This window comes from Ahaetulla prasina, chromosome 4 (genome assembly GCF_028640845.1).
Source record: "Ahaetulla prasina isolate Xishuangbanna chromosome 4, ASM2864084v1, whole genome shotgun sequence".
NCBI classification, from domain to species: Eukaryota; Metazoa; Chordata; class Lepidosauria; order Squamata; family Colubridae; genus Ahaetulla; species Ahaetulla prasina.
Genome location: NC_080542.1, coordinates 44,018,323 through 44,035,954, shown reverse-complemented (window position 1 = coordinate 44,035,954; position 17,632 = coordinate 44,018,323). Strand labels below are relative to the sequence as shown.

Genomic DNA, 17,632 nt, shown 5'->3' with positions numbered 1-17,632 from the left:
TGTAATAAAATAATAAGAACATGAGGCAAAAAAGTAAGCAAGCAAAAAAAGAAAAATAGCCAGGTACGATGATTTAAGATAAAGAATTAACTAGAAGCTACTTAAATAAGAACTGTAATTAACACACTGACAACATCAATATGGCAAAATAAGGGGTTTTTTTTTAATGATGCATCTTTCTAGCTCTTTGGTATTTGCAGTAAGATGAAAGTGCAAAATAAATGTTCTATTCTCCTTTTGAGAATTCTGACACTTCTGGTCACATGAAGATTCCTCCCTAAAGCCTGGAGCAGAATTTATACATTTTGGTTCTATGATGGATTAAGCAGGAAAAACAGGTCAGGTTAATTTTTCCCAGGACTAGAAGGTTCAACATACTGATTTTTAAAATATGAACTGGAAACATATTAAAGGCAGTGTGGTGCAATGAAGGCAGAACACTCAATTTGCCAGTGCAATTTTGTGCTAATGTAAACTGCATGAAGGAAAATGGTGGACCCACACCGTTTACACCTGAAACTTGTGGTGCTGTTGTTTTAGGCACACACTTTAAACAAGGTGAAAGAATTGTTGGGCTAATGATTTTTTGTTCATCTAATAACTCATAGAACGTAAGTAAATTAAAACATACTTTAAAACATTCCACTTCTACCCCCTCATGCACAACTGTATCAAGATCCATAAACTCTAATGAAGCTGGTAGTTGAACAACCTGATTAATTAACCTGAGCAACTTCAGGTGATGGAGGAGGAGGTTTTAATTCCATTCCTCGTCCATGATCGAGGTGTGTGTCGATTTTGGCTACACTACCGCACGCAACAAGTGCAGGCATAAAAGAAAAAAAAAGAGAGAGAACAAGAAAAGGGGAGGAGGAAGAGAAGATAGGGGCGGGGCTTAGAGCCGCCTTGTTACTCTCCCAGGGTGAAGGAGATCTGGAGGGAGAAAGAAAGCCGGCTGCCGATTCGCGACTCTTGCTTCATTTTACGCCGCGAAATACGAAGCAGGAGAAAGGGGTAGAGTCGAGAACACCCCCCGCCCGCAAACTCCCCTGCAGAGAGGCAGGCTCCAGCCCACGCTCCTGCTGCTTTCAGTGCCTGCCTCCCCCGCTGTCATGAGCATCCATAAAGGAGGATCCCGCCTGCAGCAGCAACAGCCTGGCGAATAGAGAGCGTACAAGACGCCCGGAGTGGGAAAGGCGAAGGAGACGGGGCTGCAGTGTGGCGGCGGCGGTGGGGAGATCCGGCTTGCAAACGGAGCTCCCCTCATCGACTCCGGGAAAACCCTACTCGGTTGAGGGCGCACGCCTCTCTGCGCTAAGGACAGAAGTGGGGGCGGCGGCGGCGAATCCTGGCAAAGAGATTAGCCAGCTCGGCGCTGCTGAGGTGGTCAAGAGAAGAGAAGAGAAGTCGCCTCCTTCCTACCCTTTCTACTTCTTCGTTTAGCTCGGGGGTCAGACAGACCAGGTCCACCAGGGGCCCCTTGAATTGCTCCCGTTGTGAGAAGCAAGCTCGCAAAACTGGGGTTTATTCTGCTCCTTAACCCCTTTCCATGTCCAGTAAAATTGTCTAAAGCTGCGCCTCCCCTTTCGTTCCCAGTTCTTGCCCCTTCGCCAACATCGGGTATATCCATGACTGTTTGACCACGCATCTTCCCATTACCTCCCTTCAGCACGCAAAGTGGGCCCCCCTGATCTCCCATTTTGGCCTAGGTTGAGAAGGGCGCATTGGATCAACCCTCGTCCTGGGGCCCTGCTGCGCCCTTGGGTGCCCCCGCAGTGGCCGGTGGGATGAAGCCTTTGGAGAAATTTCTGAAGAAGCAGGGCTCTCACTTGGCCGCCCGGGCTGTTCCTAGTTCGGGGGGGCAGTTATCTCGCAGGCAAAGCGTCTCCAAAATCCTCTTGCCTGGATTTCTTAAGGAGCCACCTGAAGATCTGACGGAAGGAGGCACGGAAACCACGGGCGACGGCCGCTGGCTGGAGTTGCGGCCCCCCGATTCCTCTCTGCGCTCCCCAACATCCTTCTCGTCGGAGGAGCTTTCCCCAGGAGGTGGCGGAGGAGGAGAAACCCAGCTCAGTCCCGAGTCGGTGCCTACTTGCTGCTGGATCCCGTTGGCAGAACCGGAAAGCCCTGATCGCTTAGTGGGGAGGGTGCTGGAGAGGCTGGGAGGGGACCCGACAGCCCCTCATGGACATGGCTGTGGAGCCGGTAAGGGATCCACGGGTGGGACTTTGGGTGAAGGTTGTGACTGCTGCCAAGGTGGGGGGTGGGAACAATAGTTGCAAGATGGGGAAGAGGGGCTACGGATCGGGCAAGAGTGAAGGGGATTAAAAGGTTATGGACAGGGTTGGGGGCTCATGGTGGGAGTCTTAGATAGATCAGCTTGCTTTAATTGCAAATAGGAAACAGTTTGGAATTTCAGGGATTGCTAATCCCAGTACACATAACATCATAGGGAAGGGGGAAAAAGAGTGTCTTGAATCTAGCCCTTTCAAAGCTTTGATTTCAAGATCATCTTTTTTCTGGATGCTCCTCCCTTTCTTAACGCTACTGGGGAGAATATGTTTGGGGAGCGCGCATCAGGAATATAATATTTTTTTTCTTTCAAAATGTTCCTTTGGGTGATTTGATTTCCATCTTTTCTCTTTAGTTACCTCACTTAGTGGGAAGCAGTGACATGGAGAACTAGGTCTCACATGAGAGTGGAAATTGCTTGGGAAGCAGCAGAAGAACAGATTAGGAAAAGAAAGGAGGTGTCTCTCACCTTCACCTTGTTCATACCTAGATGGTGACAAACATAGGAAGCACCATACAGGTGGCATTTTTTTCTAATGCTGGCACTAAGTAGGGGAGATATACTTATCACAGGGTGATCGTCATTATATTTTGGAGCTAAAAAAAGATAGTTTGCTTGCTCTTGGGGTGGTCTGCCTTCATGTGTGGACCGTCTAGATCAGAGGATGAGGTCAGATCAACCTTTCAGGGAACTGTGAAGGGAAAAGAAAACCAAACTTTTAAATCCTTTTTGCATGTAACAAGATGAATGTGAGCAGTAAGGGTTTTTAAAGAGAGATCAGTTTGGGGCTGTGGCAGCAATCACTTTCAAATGCTGAATACATCCTTGCCCGGTCTGTGTGCATTGGATATGTTGGTATAAAAAGCCCATCATTTCTCTCAGAACCCTCATCAGAATACATCTCATACATGCCAGGCTGTGCAAAGTCTGGCTTTATATGAGATATTGGAAGGTGTCATGATTGAGTTCTAAATCAAAGACACCAAATTTGAATCTCAGCTCAGTTGCGAATGTAAAATATGCTCCTGTCTCTGTTATACTATTATGTCTGTAGAAGCAAAGATCCTGTGATTTGTCTTGCAGTTTTGTAAGAATAATTGTTGGAAGATGTGGGTGGGACTTTGAACTCCCTAGCAAATGTGCTATATAAATAATCACTTTTTGTAGGTTGAAAACTATTTTTAGTAGCTCCGTGTGCAATAACCTCTTGCATTATAAAAAACTTGGTCTTTTATTGTGGGTTTCAAAAAGAGTGGCTTGCCTGGTTACATGTAATACATAGATATTATTTAACAGATTATCGATCAGAAAACTGTATATGGAAGGTGAAAGATCATAAGTTTAGGGAATTTTTTCCCCAAGCTATCAACCTAATGTGAACATGTAAGTGGATGACTAATACAAACTTTAAATTAGTAAGCATTTGTACATTTGCAATATTATTTCAGCTGTGGTTTGATAAATGAGGAGCTGTGGTGTGATACTCACAAAAAAGAGCCAAGCCTTTGGTTGCATGCACAGGTGTGGCTGCCATCTTGACATTTTTTTACCCTCTCTGCAGACATCCCTGGGATCAATGGGGCTGGGGTAAGAGTCAGTTTTGGAGCAGGAATACAAGCCTGACTAGTTCATACCTGCTTATATACTAGGTGATTGCTTTGTCCTTGATAGCTGACAACTGAATGTGTAAACTGACCGCATCAAAAAAACCCAGAATGATGAAAAGTTCTCTTGAACTATATCTTTAATGGTTCACTTACACATAGTGTTCAGTGCTGGATAGGCAATCAGCTAAAGATACACAGTTATATGAAAGGCAGGATATAAATCTAATGAATAAATGAAGTGAAATGTGATGATACCCTATGGGATTAAAAAATTACAGATTAAAGTGGTGGCAAAAGGCCTTTTTGTTTTTCAAATACAATACGTATCCCTCAATTAGTAGGCTCACCTCGTTTATTAATCCACAATTTCCTTGTAGTTTGTTGAATAAAAGACAGTTAGGTGGGTTCAGACATGTTGAATCATAAATTATGCTTTATAAATCACTGCTTGTAACCAAAATCATATTGTGGAATTAAAACTGGAAAGGATTTCTAACTTAAATGTACAGGTAGTCCTTAAGTTACAACCACAACTGAGCCCAAATTTTACCTTGTTTCATTTTACGTTGTTAAATGAAACATTTAAGTGAGTTTGCCCCATTTTATAACTTTTCTTGCCACAGTTGTTAAGTGAATCATTGCATCTGTTAAGTTAGCAATGTAGTTGTTAAGTGAATCTGGCTTCCCCATTGACTTTGTTTGTCAGAAGGTTGCAAAAGGGGATCACCTGACCCCAGGATACTGCAACCGTCATAAATATGAGTCAGCTGCCAGGTGTCTGAATTTTGACCATGTGATCATGGGGATGCTGCAACAGTTGCAAGTGTGAAAAATGGTCATAAGTCTCCTTTTCCAGTGCCGTTCAGACAGTCACTAAATGAACTGTTTTAAGTCAAGGACTATTTGTTTAACTAATATCTTTTCAAAAAAGCTTGCAGTCAATTTACTTCCTTGTACATGATTCAATAATAAATTGTATGGGAAAGTGCTTTTATTTCAAGTCAGCACTTGAAAATAGCAGGGGTGGAGTCTATTTTTGGGGAGGGCCTGAGTACCCTCGCCAAGTCTCTAGTACTATCTATACAAGCATTAAAAATACATAGGCTTTTGAACCTAACTCCCTGTCTTGCTCTGTGGGTTTGAATACTATTTTGAATGTGTAGGAATGCAGAAAAGGATCTGTAAAAGGAAAGTTCATTGATAGTTACAAAAAATGATTATTCATAATGTCAATCATGCTCCTCCATGAGAGAAACCCACCCCCATAGATGTTCAGGGCTTCTCATCTGTATCCTCAGGTCAATCCTGTTGATCACTTGCAATTCACAAGTTATCCAGATGTCCACTGCACAGTCGTCTGTGCTTCAAACACTTCACTGCCCCATGCTTTATTGCGGAAGTACAATTGTCAGAATATTCAGTCATTTTAGTGGAATTTTAGTAATTGAAATTCCAATGTATCTGAAGGAACTATACTAGAAATACTTGAAATATATCTAGTATTTGTATTATAAAATAGTCAAAGTTTGGATTTTTTCTGAGAAATCTGATTATATATTATTTTGTCATTAAACAACACTAAATTATCATCAATTAATCAATCCTAAATAATCAATTCAGTGAAGGCCATCAGTATCTGTTGCATATAAGACTGAAATAGGATGTAAGTTAGATATTTAATTCCTGAAGTGTCCATACCAGATCTCTTGGATCTGTCATAATACTTATAAATATAATTGTTTTGTTTCATTCTAATTTATTTACTGGGTTTTTTTCAGGTTTTTAAATGGTGTGGGAATGGTAATTTCAATGTTATATTTAATTACCGTATATACTCGAATATAAGCCGATCCGAGTATAAGCCGAGGTCCCCAATTTTACCCCAAAAAACTGGGGTAAACTGGGGACTCGAGTATAAGCCGAGGGAGGGAAATGAGGCAGCTACCGGTCAGGGAAAGCCTCCCTCCCTCAGCCGAGAAGGCTGGCGGCTCCCCCGCCCCGCCCTCTCACTGCACCGGCAGGGCTTCCCCGCGCTAATGCAAAAGCCCGCCAAGTTTGCACCATCCGGTATAATGTGAAAAAAAGAAGAAAAAAAAAAACTCGAGTATAAGCCGTATATACTTGAGTATAAGCCGTATATACTTGAGTATAAGCCGAGGGGACGTTTTTCAGCACAAAAAACGTGCTGAAAAACTCGGCTTATACTCGAGTATATACGGTATTAATGTCTGGGGGCCTGAATGGTATTGAATCAATACATGAATACAGGCAATCTTCAACTTACAATAGTTCATTTAATGACCATTCAAAGTTACAATGGCACTGAAAAAGTGACTTATTACCATTTTTCAGACTTATGACCATTGCAGCATTCCCATGGTCACATGATTTTCATCTGGATGCTCAACAGCTGACTCACATTTATGATGGTTGCAGTGACCCAGAGTCACATGATCCCATTTGGTGATCTTCTGACAAGCAAAGTCAATGGGGAAACCAGATCTGCTTAACAACCGTGTGACTAATTTAAGAACTGTAGTGATTCACTTAACAAATATGATGAGAAAAGTCATAAAATGGGGCAAAAGTCACAACAAATGTCTCACTTAGCAATATAAATTTTGGGCTCAATTGTGGTCCTAACTCGGGGACTACCTGATGCCTCCTAAAAATGCATGAGGAGTGGTGCTATCATAAAGTGTTATCTTCTGATGTGAAATTAATTAAGCTAAAACAATACACTAAAATACTGGGTTTCCTCATCCTTGTCTGTATGGTAATGAAATATTTAATACATATAACTTACAGTCAACTATTGATATGGTCAATTTTATAATTTTTGCATGCCGGAGTTATGGACAAAGTGGCTTAGGGTAGCCAGCCATCATTTATGTATGTTTTACTTTTCAAAGTCCTTAGGAATTTGTTGCATTTGGAAAAAAGGGGGAATCTTTTGTAGTCTGCCAGTATTTTTCAAATTTGGCAACTTTCAGGTTTACATATCTTAAAATTGCCAAGTTTGCAAAACACTGTATTATCTCATACTTGAAAATTTTGAAACGTTTCATCAAATTAGATATGAAAAAAAAAGGTTTCATTCAAATCATGAGGGCCCACAGATATGGTTAAAAAAATCTAAAGAGTGGTGTGTACAAAGCTCTCTCTGCCCTTTTATGTGCATTGTCCACCCATCCCTCTTTAAACCCTAATTCAGGCTGAGGTCTTGATCTTGAACCCTAATTTGTGCCACTGACATCTCTGAGGTCTGGGTAAAGCACATTTTATAGGCCAAAGATCCACTGAAAAGCCATTTTCGATGGAGAGTGACAATTACAATTGTGAATCCTGAAAGTGATGTTTTAGCCTGTTTTAATTCATTGCTTTAGTAGTCCTCTGAGCAAAATCAGTGTTATCCATCCCAATTTTACAAGTTCACCTTTTTGCAAAGAGAGTGAATATTCTGTGGACATTTAATGTCTGAATTTGTATTATAATTCCTGATCTCTGGTAATTCAGATGAGTCTTGTAAAGTGTAATAGGAACTAATTTTATGCTACAATTTTGCACTGCATTTGATTACTGGACCTGGTAGTTCTAGTGAAGAACCACAAGAAATTTCAAAAGCTCAGAGTTTACCCATTTTTTCTATGAAGCCTCTTGTAGCTCAACAGACTAATGCAGTCTGTTATTAACATAGCTGCCTGCAATTACTGCAGGTTCTAATCCCACCAGCCCAAGGTTGACTCAGCCTTCCATCCTTTATAAGGTAGGTAAAATGAGGACCCAGATTGTTGGGGGCAATAAGTTGACTTTGTATATAAATATACAAATAGGATGAAGACTATTGCTAACATAGTGTAAGCCGCCCTGAGTCTTTTGGAGAAGGGCGGGATATAAATGCGAATGATATGAGAACCAGTTTGGTCTTGTGGTGAAGGTGCTGGTCTAGAAAGCATAAACCTGAATTCTAGGCCTTCTTAGGCATGCAAGCTGCTGGGTGACTTTGAGGCAGTCATTCTCTCTCAGTTCAGCCCAGCCCACCTCACAAAGTTGTTGCTGTAGCAAAACAAAAAGCAGAAGCATTATTTATGTTTACTGTTTTGAGACAGACTGACAGACCGACAGACAGACAATTATCATCATCACAAGTTGATATATTCCCAGGTAAGGGATGGCTGGCATAATATTTATAGGCTGCGGGGGGAGAATCTATTTTCTTGGGGAAAAAAATAAAGGACAAACTGGAATAAAGAGGAAAATCTGAAGAGATTCATATAGATAAAAATATAATAATTGTTTATGCTTATAGTTTTCCTTTACAAAGGAAAATTTAAGAACAAAACAAAGAAAATAAATAGTTAAAAGTAAATAAATCAAATATGACAGTTTTTTTTTTAAATAAAAAACTGTCCCTTACAATAATGTAGGGTCACTAATAATATGCACAATATACAAAATAGAATAATATAAACTATTGTCTCTTAGCATGCACAAAAAGCCCTCATGTTGTCAGTCGCCTATTCTAATAAATCATAAACATTTGTGGATAAAAAGGAAGGCAAAAGCCAGTCAGCATCTGGGAGATCTAGTATCTTCTTCCTTTATAATATTGAATGTATATATTGTTTCCAGCATAATTTGAAACTTGCAGTAGATCTTGGTTTAAAAATAGACCACTGAAGGAATATAAATTAGATTAATGGGGACTTTAGCTTCTTTTGAGCAAGAAAACAGGTAGGGGCAAACTTTAGCAAGGTACTTTACCAAAATGGACTTTGGTTTAAAATCTTGTGTGATAGCAAAACAGATTGCATAGCCCTGAGTTCCTGGACCTCTTTGTTAATCTATAACGCCAGTCCAGGGCCAATTTTAGATAGAAAACAAAATATGATCAAGAAAGGCCCAAGCTGCATGGATGCGGGAGGGGGAAATTGACATTACCCATGCATTCATCCTTTTCATGTACTGGCTGAATTTTTACATGTAACTGGAAGTACATCCCCCACCCCAAGCTCACTGAGCAATTTGGAATTTGCAAAACTTTTCTTCTTGAGTTACAAATGTTTTGGGTAGAGTTCCCTTGGCATCTTGATGGAAAAAATATGAGTATGCCATGTCGTGGATTTATAATAATAATAATAATAACAACAGAGTTGGAAGGGACCTTGGAGGCCTTCTAGTCCAACCCCCTGCCCAGGCAGGAAACCCTACACCATCTCAGACAGATGGTTATCCAACATTTTCTTAAAAATTTCAAACCCCATAGACACATTGGGCATACCACCTAGGAGGAGGCAATTGTTGCAGATACCAGTGAAGTTTTTGTGGGATACAATTTACAATTCTCACTCTATTTATTAGTTAAGATTTATTGCCTGCTTTTTCCTTTAGGTGTTCAGGACAACCCACATGAGAAACCCCATTTATCTTGTTACAACAACCCTATGATGCAGGTTGGTTGGAGAAAGAGTGACTGGTCCAATTTCACCTAGTAATTTTTGGTGGCTGTCAATCTGAAAGATGGCAGATATGGCAGTGTAATCCAGTACCTACCCACTGCCTTTGTCTCTGCATCGATAGTGCTCACATGTACAAAAAGGGTGGGGCTTGGTCACATGATCACACCTACCATCTTGCAGATCCTTCCCTTCTTGTGTATGTGAACTGTTAGTTCTCATTTGTGAATTATGAGTGTCAGATTAATATAGTGCGAACCGAAATATAGTTAAGCAAGGCATAGTTTAGGATAAATAGGAAGACAGTATACAGATGCACGTACCTCTCTAACTAATTCAGCAGCTGGGTTTACATTTCAACATCAACTTTTTGTCTTAGCATAATACTTAAAACTAGTCAGTAAATGTCAACTAAAGTGTAAAATGTCTGAAAAGGGGAAAAAACCTCCTATATTTAAGTTGCTACTACTTGATATTAAAGTTCTGTCTATGCTGGTTGATTTGTGATAGTGGTTCCCGTTATTTGAATGATTTTAGTTCAATGGGTTTGGTTGACCACAAATGTACTAGCACAAGTTGCATTAGCACTGTGGTTGGTTAAGTGGATAGCCCCCCCCCCCTCGCGCGGCCCCTCCCATTTAAATTTGACTGCATGCCATATTTGTTGATGAGAAATAATATGACTCGGCTTGCTTAAATTTAGTTACTTAATACATTTGTTTGCTTTGCAGAGACCAGTTTGCCTTATATTTACTCTTCACGTATGACATTCTGTGACCGGCATTTCATACTCTAATTTTTAGAAGAATAAAAATTCGTGGAATTGTTAATCTTTTTATTTATTCTAACTAGGGGAACTCATAAACAGTACATTATAATATGCAGAGTTCCTTTTCAGGGACCCGACCAGCCCACCACATTTTCTTGTAGGATACCGTACACTATTCTATTTCTTTTTATGCTTTTCCAATTCTTTATTAACAGATATTTATGCTATTTACACAATACACTAAAATTAGGAAGATTGTTCAATGGGGAGGCCATTTTACACACATATAGACACACTGCTGCATTTTAAACAAGATTTAATGATCATTGTGTTGTGGGATCTGTGAAAGTACAGTCTGAGGTTTGTAATATAGCTAGACTGGTATAAGTTGAATGATGTCAATTTCAAATTGGATTAACCCAGGGGTAAAATCCAGCAGGTTCGGACAGGTTCTGGAGAACCGGTAGCGGAAATTTTGAGCAGTTCGAAGAACCGGCAAATACCACCTCTGACTGGCCCCAGAGTGGGGAGGGAATGGGGATTTTGCAGTATCTTTCCCCTGGAGTAGGGTGGGAATGGAGATTTTGCAGTATCCTTCCCCTGACACACCCAAAAAGCCACGCGCACAAAACCAGTAGAAAAAAAAAATAGATTTCACCACTGGATTAACCAAGTAAGGTGCAGCTATGATGGGATAAAAAATATTTGCCTAAGCATATGATGTGAATGTGGTTTGCAGAGGCTGGATTCACACAGCATGCTAAATGAAACCCAAATATATAACCCATAACCCAATATATAGCTCAATATATGAACCTAGTGAGTTAGTTTTTATAAAATTTGAATGAGATAATCTCTAATGGTGTTTTTTTTTCCCTAAGGAGTGTGGCAGAGTTCATATACTATATATGTATTTGAGAACTTCTGAATTTTCACAGGCACTTTTGAGGCTTATAAATTGTTATCACAGCTACCTTGAGAAGTAGAAACTTGTTTTTAACAAGTTTAAATCCAGCTGAGAACCAAAGAACTACTATTTTGTCTTGGAGCAAGGCTTATCTTTATTTCCTTTGTGGGGCAACTGGCAATTAATTGTGGTGTTAGGACAGAAATGTGTGAAAAATTTTACTTTCCATTTTTTGCCCACAATTCTCATAACTTCTATTCCTGTTGGTATTAGTGAGATGACTCAAATCAGGACATTTTCTAACCCTGAGATAGAATTCTAGATAATTCTCTCCATAGTTAAGGGGCCTTTTTTTCCCTAGCCCTACTGTCTAGGTCAGTGATGGCTAACATTTTTGTCATTGCGTGCCAAAAGCGGGGGAAATGTGGGGGGAATTGCACGCGTGCATGCCCACACCCTTAATTCAATGTGCCCTGCCCTCCCATGCATGTGCATATGACCACCCCGCGCTCCCCTCGTTTCTGGCACACAATGGCATGGTGGGCCCGGTAGGCCCATTTTTTGCCCTTCCCAAGCTCCAGACATTTTCTAGGAGCCTGAGGAGGGTGTAAATGGCCTTCCTCACCACCCCGGAGGCCGGAAATAGCCCGTTTCCCGACTTCTGATGGGACTGGAAGGCCTGAAAATCAGCAGGCCAGCGCGCCCATGCACGCTGGAGCAGAGCTAGGGCAACGCTCGCCTGCGTACAGATATGGCTCCGTGTGCCACCTGTGGCACCTCTGCCATTGGTTCGCCATCACGGGTCTAGGTTCTCTCATTGGATATGCTCCTGTGCTTGGGTTGAAGACAGACTTTCTGTGAAACACACAGATTCTACATATAGCAAGATGGCGGGTGGGGGAGAGAAAGGGGTGTGTGTGGAGATGGCTCCATGCTGAACAAATCTCTTTGCACTGCTTGTTTAGTAATGCATTACAATTTGTCTCTGCCTTTCTGTGACTGTGGATCAGAGCTTAGAAAACCTGCCAGCACTCTAAATTGTTAGTCAACCCTATTGAAGGCTAGTCCAACCTGTAATTCAGCCGAGTGTGAGACACTGGCGGTCCTTGACTTACAACTATTTTTTTCAATAAATGTTTGAAATCATAATAGTACTGAGTGGTGTAGATACAGCTAGTTGCACTGCATTATTAGGGTGTGATTAAAAAAGCATAAATAACTCTGAGCTGGTACAGATGGCTTTTCTGATCATAAATATAACCCCATCTTACCTTATGCATTTTTTTATTTAAGAAATGGCAGGGACTGGCATGTCTGGGGTTCAGGCTTGAACCACAGCAATTTTCTTTTTAGAAACAGCATCCTTTCCTGATAAAAATTACCTCTTTCTCGTGCCTCTTTGTTCTTCTCCATGATCAATGCCATTGCCTTTGTAAGAGGCTGTTTATCTAGAGCTCCCGTAGCATTTGCTGTCAGTTCATGTGAATCCAATGATTCTAGTTTTCGGCTTCCCACTCCAACCGCTGGAGACACAGTCTCCTTTTATGTTGCTCTCTCCCTTAGGATATAATTATATGTGTGTCTTAACCTCCCCCCCCTCCCCTGGAAAAAAAAAGGGGGGGGGAGAAATGCAAGGCCTGTGTGCTCTTGATGGCTGACTGAAATATTTGCACAGGCCTGCCCTGCCTGGGAAAAACTGGGAGCCAAAGAGATTTGCTTTCTTTTTCTATTGTTGTGCATCACTAATTGCGGGACCACCCCAGCTGCAGTGTATGGTTTCCCCATTGTACCAAGGATTTTCTTAATCCCCCACCCTATCACCTCTGTGACTGCCCCTTGTATAAAATTTTCTTCACACAAAGCACACTAGAATTGCTTTGATCTGAGCTTGACATCCAAACTGAGTCTTTCTGCTAAAGTTAAGGTTTTTCAGGCTCCATTGCTTTCTCTTCTGCCAGAAATGTAAAACTGATGTGATGAAAAAAATGATGAGTTATTTCCCCTCTTTAATAGAATTGAAAGGTAACAATGTCTTGGCTGGATCAAGTCAAAGTTGCTTCAACTAGCAGCACTTGGCCAGCTAGCAGGGACCAAAGTACTTACCAACTAGCACAAGAAACTGAAAGTTCTTTGAAGTTGTCTCCAGAGGTTATTCAAGGGATCAATCCTGCTTCTAGATCAGTGGTGCTGTCAGAGTTGGGAGGACTCTGGGCAAGAAGACCCTTTCACACTCTAGAGCACTGTATCACTGTATCCACCCTTTAGTTCTTCTTTCTGGAATGCTATCAGGCCCCAAAACAAAATGGCACAAGGTGATTCATCAAAACCGAGTTTTATTGTTTCACACCTATAAGCTGCCAGACTGAGCATTACAATATAATAGTACAATATGCTTCTACAATATACTCTGTGAACTATTAGGAAGGGCTGTCCTCAGCCTCTTTCTTTCACACAAAATATCTGGGCTGAGTTGCCTCTTACTCCGCTGGAGTGCAGCCCTTCTCTCCAGGGGATCCACCTCCTCACTCCACTCCCTCTATCTGTGTGCAACATGCTAAATCTTAGACCAAGAAAAATAACTCTGTATCCCGATGTTTAATTATCCCACTGTCCATAGACTCCCAGATGTGGGCTGCAAAAATACAGCAGAATCAATTTTGCATTTCACTTTACTGCCATGTAATGGTCAACAAGGTTTTTGCAGGCCTGATTCATATAGTACATTAAGACAACATCTGTTAGCCTACAAATCATTGAACCATACATTATCCAGCCTATTTTAGTTTATAGTATTGTGTTATTCAAACTTGATCTTTCTCTTTCTCTCTTTTTCTTACCTCCTGTTATTCTTTATCTCCCCACAATATGGCAATTCTGCCAAATTAAAAAATATGTGGTGAATTTGGAGATCTAGCTTTAAGACCACAGCTGTTGCAGAACTGGATGTTGTATGCCTATCTTTAATCGTGCATCTTTTAAAACAGTGGCCCCAAATTTTTTGGCACCAGGGACCAGTTCCATGGAGAAAGGTTTTTCTGCAGACTAGAGGGGGCATGGTTTTGCATGCTGCCTGCACCCTGCAGATGGGGCTTCGCTTCTTTGCGTGACCCAGTTGATGGCATGCTGCAACTCGGTGCCAGTCCATGGACCAGGGGTTGGGGAACCCTGTTTTAAAACTAGCTTGTCAATCTTATTCTAGTGTTACCCCTGTAAGGATGTAGTGTAATCTTCATCTTCCAAATTCTTCTGTTGCTGATTTTATCTTATTCCTTACGTGCATCTGCAATGTTCCTTGCAAGTTAAATCTGCAATAATTGCCTATTTTTGATTCTTTAAACAATGCCAACATTGGTATATTTTTCTTCTTGCCTCCAAATTACAATTTCCCCATTGCCATCAGATAAGAGCTTGTTTCTCTGTTACCATACAAGCTACAGTGGATCAGTTTCCTTATCCCAAATGTCATGTATGTTTGTGTTCCATAATCCTTAGCCAGCATGTCCACTACCTGGCATAAATTCTCCCTCTGCACTAATGAAGCCACTTCCCTCTTCCCTTCCCTCAATATCCCGTCCGCAATATTTTGTACAATGAAAACTTTAGCTAATGTATAGTGAAGCTCCACCTCATCATATGCTAGCTGACCTTACTCCTACCATTTGACTAACTCATCTCAGTTTTCTCCAAACTGTCATACCCCCACCCCAAATACTTCAGGTGCCAACTTCCATTGTTCTCAACCAATATTGAGGTGGCTGGAGTGATATTTGGGGTAGTTGTCTGAATGCAAGCAGATGCCTCGCGGGATTAAAATTTGATAATACTGGATCAATCATCCAGGGTGGACAAAGAAGCCAAACAAGATTCAGATCCCAAACTTCTTGCAGTCATCTTTGTTGAATGCACAAATGTCTGCAGGTGGCTGACATCATTTGAGTGAAGTCAGCTAACAACAGGGCACCCTCCCAATTTTGCAATGTATGAATTGTGCTACTGATGCGGGACATCAGAATTAGGAATAAATAACTTAAACTATCTTGCTGGTTGCATTTTAAAAAAATAAAATACGGAGTTATTTCTGTATAGAGCTGTGATTTAGGTCTCTTCACAGAACAACTAAAATGAGCTAACTAACTGGAGATGGCAGAAAAATGCACGGCTTAAAGATGTGTTCCCAGTACTTCCAATGCCTACTGCCTTGGCAACGAAGCAGAATAGAAGTCTGTCCATGCCAGAAGCAGGGGAAGGAAAGAGATTGGGTAGAAAACACTTGCTTTGATGCCAGATGCTGGCAGCAGAAGGTCTACACATCTTTTGGAGTCAGTTCTCCAATTCTATGGAGTGATTATTTCACAAGAACAGAGCACTGGCACCAAAGGAGTTGTTTTCTACCACCTTTCTCCCCTTGTTCTCTCCCGCCACTCTCAATAAGAGAAGAGGAAGGTCTTTGCTTCTCTTGAATGAGGGTGAAGTGAGGCAAGCAGGTCTCTGATATTATAGACCCGTGATGGTGAACCTACGGCACGGGTACCACAGGTGGCACGCAGAGCCATATCTCTGGGCACGCGAGTTGCCCTAGCTTAGCTCCAGCGTGCGTGCGTGTGCCGGCCAGCTGATTTTTGGGCCTTCCAGGCCCATCGGAAGTCAGGAAACAGGGTGTTTCTGGCTTCTGAGGGCCTCTGAAGGGTGGGGAAGGCCGTTTTTGCCCTTCCCAGGCTCCTTTAAAGCCTCTGGAGCCTGGAGAGAGTGAAAAACAGGCCTACCAGGCCCACCGTGCCATCACGTACCAAAAGCGGGAGACGCGTGGGGGTCGCGTTGCGCATGCACAGGGGGGGATGAAGCACATTGAATTTTGGATGTGGGCACGCACATGCACAACCCCCCGTGCTCCCACCCTGCTTTTGGCACCCAATGGCAAAAAGTTAGCTGTCACTGTTATAGACTGACATCTCAGTGGGATTGGAGAGCTGTGCGACAAAGGAGCTGTTTTTATATAGAGGGTAGGCAAAGTGAGGGCTGAGAAACGGGTATTTGGGGGGAATGGTCCTCCCAGCTCCAAACAAATTTGCTTCCCACCAAGGAAAAGCAGGGAAATAGCCGCTTCTCCCATTTTCCTTCCCATGGAAAATGTAGAGGCAGATCTGCAGCCTATGGCTCCATGGTAAAGTTACCTATGGCTTCACAGCAGCACTTCTACTATTAGTACTTCTGTGTTAAAGTCATAAGTATTTCACAGAAGCTCTGCATTCCTTGGTAAGCTTAGATGCAGCAGCAGCTGGGCTGTAGAATATGTGTTCTATGCACATGTCCAAAAAGCTGGGCATAGCTTTATTGTTTATTTTTTAAAGTTAGGAATTCTTATTAATGCAATTGTTTGAATTATACACTTTGGACAGCAGTAGGCTAACGGGCCTAACTTTAATTAGGATTTTGTGTCAATTCCTTATAGTTAACATTTGTATCTGATGTAAGTTTAATTCAAGATCTCCCTGACTCTCGTCATCCTTTGGGGCAATGGGGACAATATTGCATAGTAGGTCACAGCAGGGGTGAAATGTAAAATTTGTTCTGTGGGCGTGGCTTGTTGGTGGGGTGTAATGTGACTGGGTGGGCGTGACCAAGGTTTTTTTTTACTTTTAAAAGCATTTTTTTCTACAACCTCTTCGACAACCTCTTTGACAAAAAATGCTTTTAAAAGCCTCTGATGATCAGGCAACTCAGCTGGAATCACTAGAGGAGCCTTTTTTTTTACAATTTCTTTGGCCGAAGAGGCTGTAGAAAAAATGCTTTTAAAGAGTTCTGACGATCCCAGCTGAGTTGCTTGATTGCCAGAACCCTTTAAAAGATTTTTTTCTACAACCTCTTTGGCTGAAGAGGTTGAGAAAAAATGCTTTTAAAAGGGTCAGACAATCCCAGCTGAGCTGCGTGATCATCAGAGGCTTTTTTTTAACTTTTAAAAGCATTTTTTCGGCCAAAGAAAAAATGCTTTTAAAAGTAAAAAAAAACCAACCTTCTGGTGATTGCGCAGCTCAGCTAGGCGGGGGGAGAGGGATTTTTCCTACCGGTTCTCCGAATCATTTGCCGCCATCGCTACCGGATCAGGCGATCCGGTCCGACCTGGAGTATTTCATCCCTGGGTCACAGTTGTCTCTGTTTTCCAGTTCTGATTTCAAAGCAGAAAGTAACTGCTAAGTAACAAAGAGCTCACATGTTTGAAATTCTGATTCCAATATAATGAGAAAAGTGTATTTGCTCCAGATAAACCTGGACACAAAGCAAATCATTAATTCTGTCAGGGCCAAATTGGATGGAACATTACCTTGATGATGCATGAAAAAGTCTCCCAGTGTTTTTTTAATGCAGAGAGCATCCTGTGGACTAATTCCAAAAGGTGTTTCTAATTGGTCCGCTCAGATTTCTAATGAATTGTCTCCTAGCACCATGGAGGAAAAGAAAATGGCAGGAAGAGATGCACTCTGCACTCTCCAGATATAACTGTTTTCTTCATGGTTTAGAGACATCAAGCAAAGTGTTAGAACAGTAATTTTAGTAATGCACACTAACAATTTTAAAGCAAGAGTGGATAAAACTCTAGAACTC

The 17,632-nt window shown here is 41.6% G+C and overlaps 1 protein-coding gene across 3 annotated transcripts in view; it reads left to right on the top strand.

Moving 5' to 3' along the window:
- The first annotated feature begins 893 nt into the window (after positions 1-893).
- RAPGEFL1 (Rap guanine nucleotide exchange factor like 1) overlaps positions 894-17,632 on the top strand; it is a 76,177-nt gene continuing 59,438 nt past the window's right edge. For 2 of the 3 annotated variants that reach the window (XM_058181059.1, XM_058181056.1), the window contains exon 1: positions 894-2,205. In XM_058181059.1, coding sequence (XP_058037042.1) covers positions 1,788-2,205 — 418 coding nt within the window. In that variant the 5' untranslated portion in view covers positions 894-1,787. The remainder of the gene's footprint in view (positions 2,206-17,632) is intronic. The other variant, XM_058181058.1, reaches the window with a different exon arrangement.